Source organism: Aquarana catesbeiana, linkage group LG03 (assembly GCF_042186555.1).
Source record: "Aquarana catesbeiana isolate 2022-GZ linkage group LG03, ASM4218655v1, whole genome shotgun sequence".
In the NCBI taxonomy this organism is placed as follows: Eukaryota; Metazoa; Chordata; class Amphibia; order Anura; family Ranidae; genus Aquarana; species Aquarana catesbeiana.
Window position 1 is genome coordinate 715126028 of NC_133326.1, and position 4256 is coordinate 715130283.

The 4256-nt window shown below is 61.7% G+C and overlaps 1 protein-coding gene across 1 annotated transcript in view; it reads left to right on the forward strand.

Moving 5' to 3' along the window:
- Window positions 1–852: 852 nt before the first annotated feature.
- Window positions 853–4256, forward strand: part of MPDU1 (mannose-P-dolichol utilization defect 1) — a gene marked incomplete in the record, with an annotated part of 10207 nt that continues 6803 nt past the window's right edge. The window contains 1 exon segment of the mRNA XM_073623182.1: window positions 853–1011. Coding sequence (XP_073479283.1) covers window positions 924–1011 — 88 coding nt within the window.

Consider the following 4256-nt stretch of genomic DNA (forward strand, 5'->3'; position numbering starts at 1 on the left):
AGTCCCTCAGTCGCCGTTCCTTCTTCAGGCGGACGTAGTAGAGTGAACAGAGGGCAACCGTTCCCGAGCATAGTTCGGAGAGGGGCGGGGAATTGCCATGTCGAGCTGTCCTATCAGAGTCATCCTTGGTGGGAGGCTGATTCCCTTCCGCTCCTTGGTTTTGGAGGACAGAGGGGTCCTGGTGGTGGACGTTGTTGGTACCCCCGGTGTGGCATTGGCCGGTACGCCTCTCGTACCCTCCCCCGATGATGGATTTGTTGACATGTCCTGTACCCAACCTCCACCCCGCAATACCCGGGCTTCCCGTCAGGTTTTCTCCGTGACGTTCTCCCCTCACTCCACATAGTTCACGAGTCCATGGAGGATCCGACTCCGGTGTGACAGGTGACAAAGCCTGGCGGCCTTTTCCCCGCGGTCTGCAGGACGGCGACCATCTTGTTGCATCAAAGCTGGTCCCCTCCATCAGACTGTCTCTGTCTGGCTGCCATCTTCCTCCATCCTCTCCATCACTGTCCTCTCCCTCCATCACATTCCTGTCAGGGAGCTTTCCCGCCTTTTCTGACACACTGGTTACCCTGGAAACACTGTCATCCGGGCAGGGGGCGGGGCCTAATAAAGAGTTCCGGGATAGAAGGCGGGGCTCCGACTCCTTTTTCGTTGTCTAGACAACAGCTGCTCTGTCTGGTACGTGATCCTTTTCAGTGGGTGGAAACAGTTTAGTCTTGGGAACTATGTCTGTATCAGCGCCAGGCAGGCGTGTGTGTGGGCGGGGCCAGCACCTCCAGAGTATTACGGGAGGGGGAGGAGCTCGAAAGTCCCGTACTTGACGTGGCGGAAATCCACCTTCCGGTCAGGAAGGGATGTGACGTCATCTGTCAGGAGACCGACCATTACACCCGGAAGTGAGCAGAGTCTCTGGGAAGATGGAGGCGCTCAGAGGTGTCCTGGTACCGGGAGTCCTTCCCGAGAGCTGCTACGATGAGTTCTTCCTCCAGTACAACCTACTGCACAGTACGTACCCCTCCCCCCACCATGATCAACTGTTCCAAGTCACTGACCTCCCCCCACCATCAACTGTCACCCCCCCTCCCCCCACCATGATCAACTGTTCCAAGTCACTGACCTCCCCCCACCATCAACTGTCCTCTCCTCCTCCCCATCAACTGTCCTCTCCTCCTCCCCCCCACCATCAACTGTCCTCTCCTCCTCCCCCCCACCATCAACTGTCCTCTCCTCCTCCCCCCCACCATCAACTGTCCTCTCCTCCTCCCCCCCACCATCAACTGTCCTCTCCTCCTCCCCCCCACCATCAACTGTCCTCTCCTCCTCCCCCCCACCATCAACTGTCCTCTCCTCCTCCCCCCCACCATCAACTGTCCTCTCCTCCTCTCCTCCTCCCCCCCACCATCAACTGTCCTCTCCTCCTCCCCTCCCCCCCCACCATCAACTGTCCTCTCCTCCTCCCCCCCACCATCAACTGTCCTCTCCTCCTCCCCCCCACCATCAACTGTCCTCTCCTCCTCCCCCCCACCATCAACTGTCCTCTCCTCCTCCCCCCCACCATCAACTGTCCTCTCCTCCTCCCCCCCACCATCAACTGTCCTCTCCTCCTCCCCCCCCACCATCAACTGTCCTCTCCTCCTCCCCCCCACCATCAACTGTCCTCTCCTCCTCCCCCCCACCATCAACTGTCCTCTCCTCCTCCCCCCCACCATCAACTGTCCTCTCCTCCTCCCCCCCACCATCAACTGTCCTCTCCTCCTCCCCCCCACCATCAACTGTCCTCTCCTCCTCCCCCCCACCATCAACTGTCCTCTCCTCCTCTCCTCCTCCCCCCCACCATCAACTGTCCTCTCCTCCTCTCCTCCTCCCCCCCACCATCAACTGTCCTCTCCTCCTCCCCTCCCCCCCCCCCACCATCAACTGTCCTCTCCTCCTCCCCCCCACCATCAACTGTCCTCTCCTCCTCCCCCCCACCATCAACTGTCCTCTCCTCCTCCCCCCACCATCAACTGTCCTCTCCTCCTCCCCCCACCATCAACTGTCCTCTCCTCCTCCCCCCACCATCAACTGTCCTCTCCTCCTCCCCCCCACCATCAACTGTCCTCTCCTCCTCCCCCCCACCATCAACTGTCCTCTCCTCCTCCCCCCCATCAACTGTCCTCTCCTCCTCCCCCCCACCATCAACTGTCCTCTCCTCCTCCCCCCACCATCAACTGTCCTCTCCTCCTCCCCCCACCATCAACTGTCCTCTCCTCCTCCCCCCCACCATCAACTGTCCTCTCCTCCTCCCCCCCACCATCAACTGTCCTCTCCTCCCCCCCCCCCACCATCAACTGTCCTCTCCTCCTCCCCCCCACCATCAACTGTCCTCTCCTCCTCCCCCCCACCATCAACTATCCTCTCCTCCTCCCCCCCACCATCAACTATCCTCTCCTCCTCCCCCCCACCATCAACTATCCTCTCCTCCTCCCCCCCACCATCAACTATCCTCTCCTCCTCCCCCCCACCATCAACTATCCTCTCCTCCTCCCCCCCACCATCAACTATCCTCTCCTCCTCCCCCCCACCATCAACTATCCTCTCCTCCTCCCCCCCACCATCAACTATCCTCTCCTCCTCCCCCCCACCATCAACTGTCCTCTCCTCCTCCTCTCCCCCCACCATCAACTGTCCTCTCCTCCCCCCCCCCCCCACCATCAACTGTCCTCTCCTCCCCCCCCCCCCACCATCAACTGTCCTCTCCTCCCCATCAACTGTCCTCTCCTCCTCTCCCCACCATCAACTGTCCTCTCCTCCTCCCCCCCACCATCAACTGTCCTCTCCCCCTCCCCCCCACCATCAACTGTCCTCTCCTCCTCCCCCCACCATCAACTGTCCTCTCCTCCTCCCCACCATCAACTGTCCTCTCCTCCTCCCCACCATCAACTGTCCTCTCCTCCTCCCCCCCACCATCAACTGTCCTCTCCTCCTCCCCCCCACCATCAACTGTCCTCTCCTCCCCCCCCCCACCATCAACTGTCCTCTCCTCCTCCCCCCACCATCAACTGTCCTCTCCTCCTCCCCCCACCATCAACTGTCCTCTCCTCCTCCCCCCCACCATCAACTGTCCTCTCCTCCTCCCCCCCACCATCAACTGTCCTCTCCTCCTCCCCCCCACCATCAGCTGTCCTCTCCTCCTCCCCCCCACCATCAGCTGTCCTCTCCTCCTCCCCCCCACCATCAGCTGTCCTCTCCTCCTCCCCCCCACCATCAGCTGTCCTCTCCTCCTCCCCCCCACCATCAGCTGTCCTCTCCTCCTCCCCCCCACCATCAACTGTCCTCTCCTCCTCTCTCCCCCCACCATCAACTGTCCCCCCCCCCCCACCATCAACTGTCCTCTCCTCCTCCCCCCCACCATCAACTATCCTCTCCTCCTCCCCCCACCATCAACTATCCTCTCCTCCTCCCCCCCCACCATCAACTATCCTCTCCTCCTCCCCCCCCACCATCAACTATCCTCTCCTCCTCCCCCCCCCAACCATCAACTGTCCTCTCCTCCTCTCCCCCCACCATCAACTGTCCTCTCCTCCTCTCCCCCCCACCATCAACTTCCTCTCCTCCTCCCCCCCACCATCAACTGTCCTCTCTCCTCCCCCCCACCATCAACTGTCCTCTCCTCCCCCCCCCCCCACCATCAACTGTCCTCTCCTCCTCCCCCCCACCATCAACTGTCCTCTCCTCCTCCCCCCACCATCAACTGTCCTCTCCTCCTCCCCCCCACCATCAACTGTCCTCTCCTCCTCCCCCCCACCATCAACTGTCCTCTCCTCCTCCCCCCCACCATCAACTGTCCTCTCCTCCTCCCCCCCCACCATCAACTGTCCTCTCCTCCTCCCCCCCACCATCAGCTGTCCTCTCCTCCTCCCCCCCCACCATCAGCTGTCCTCTCCTCCTCCCCCCCACCATCAACTGTCCTCTCCTCCTCCTCTCCCCCCACCATCAACTGTCCTCTCCCCTCCCCCCACCATCAACTGTCCTCTCCTCCTCCCCCCCACCATCAACTATCCTCTCCTCCTCCCCCCCACCATCAACTATCCTCTCCTCCTCCCCCCCCACCATCACTATCCTCTCCTCCTCCCCCCCCACCATCAACTATCCTCTCCTCCTCCCCCCCCACCATCAACTATCCTCTCCTCCTCCCACCCCACCATCAACTATCCTCTCCTCCTCCCCCCCACCATCATCTATCCTCCGGGTCCTCCTCCCCCACCATC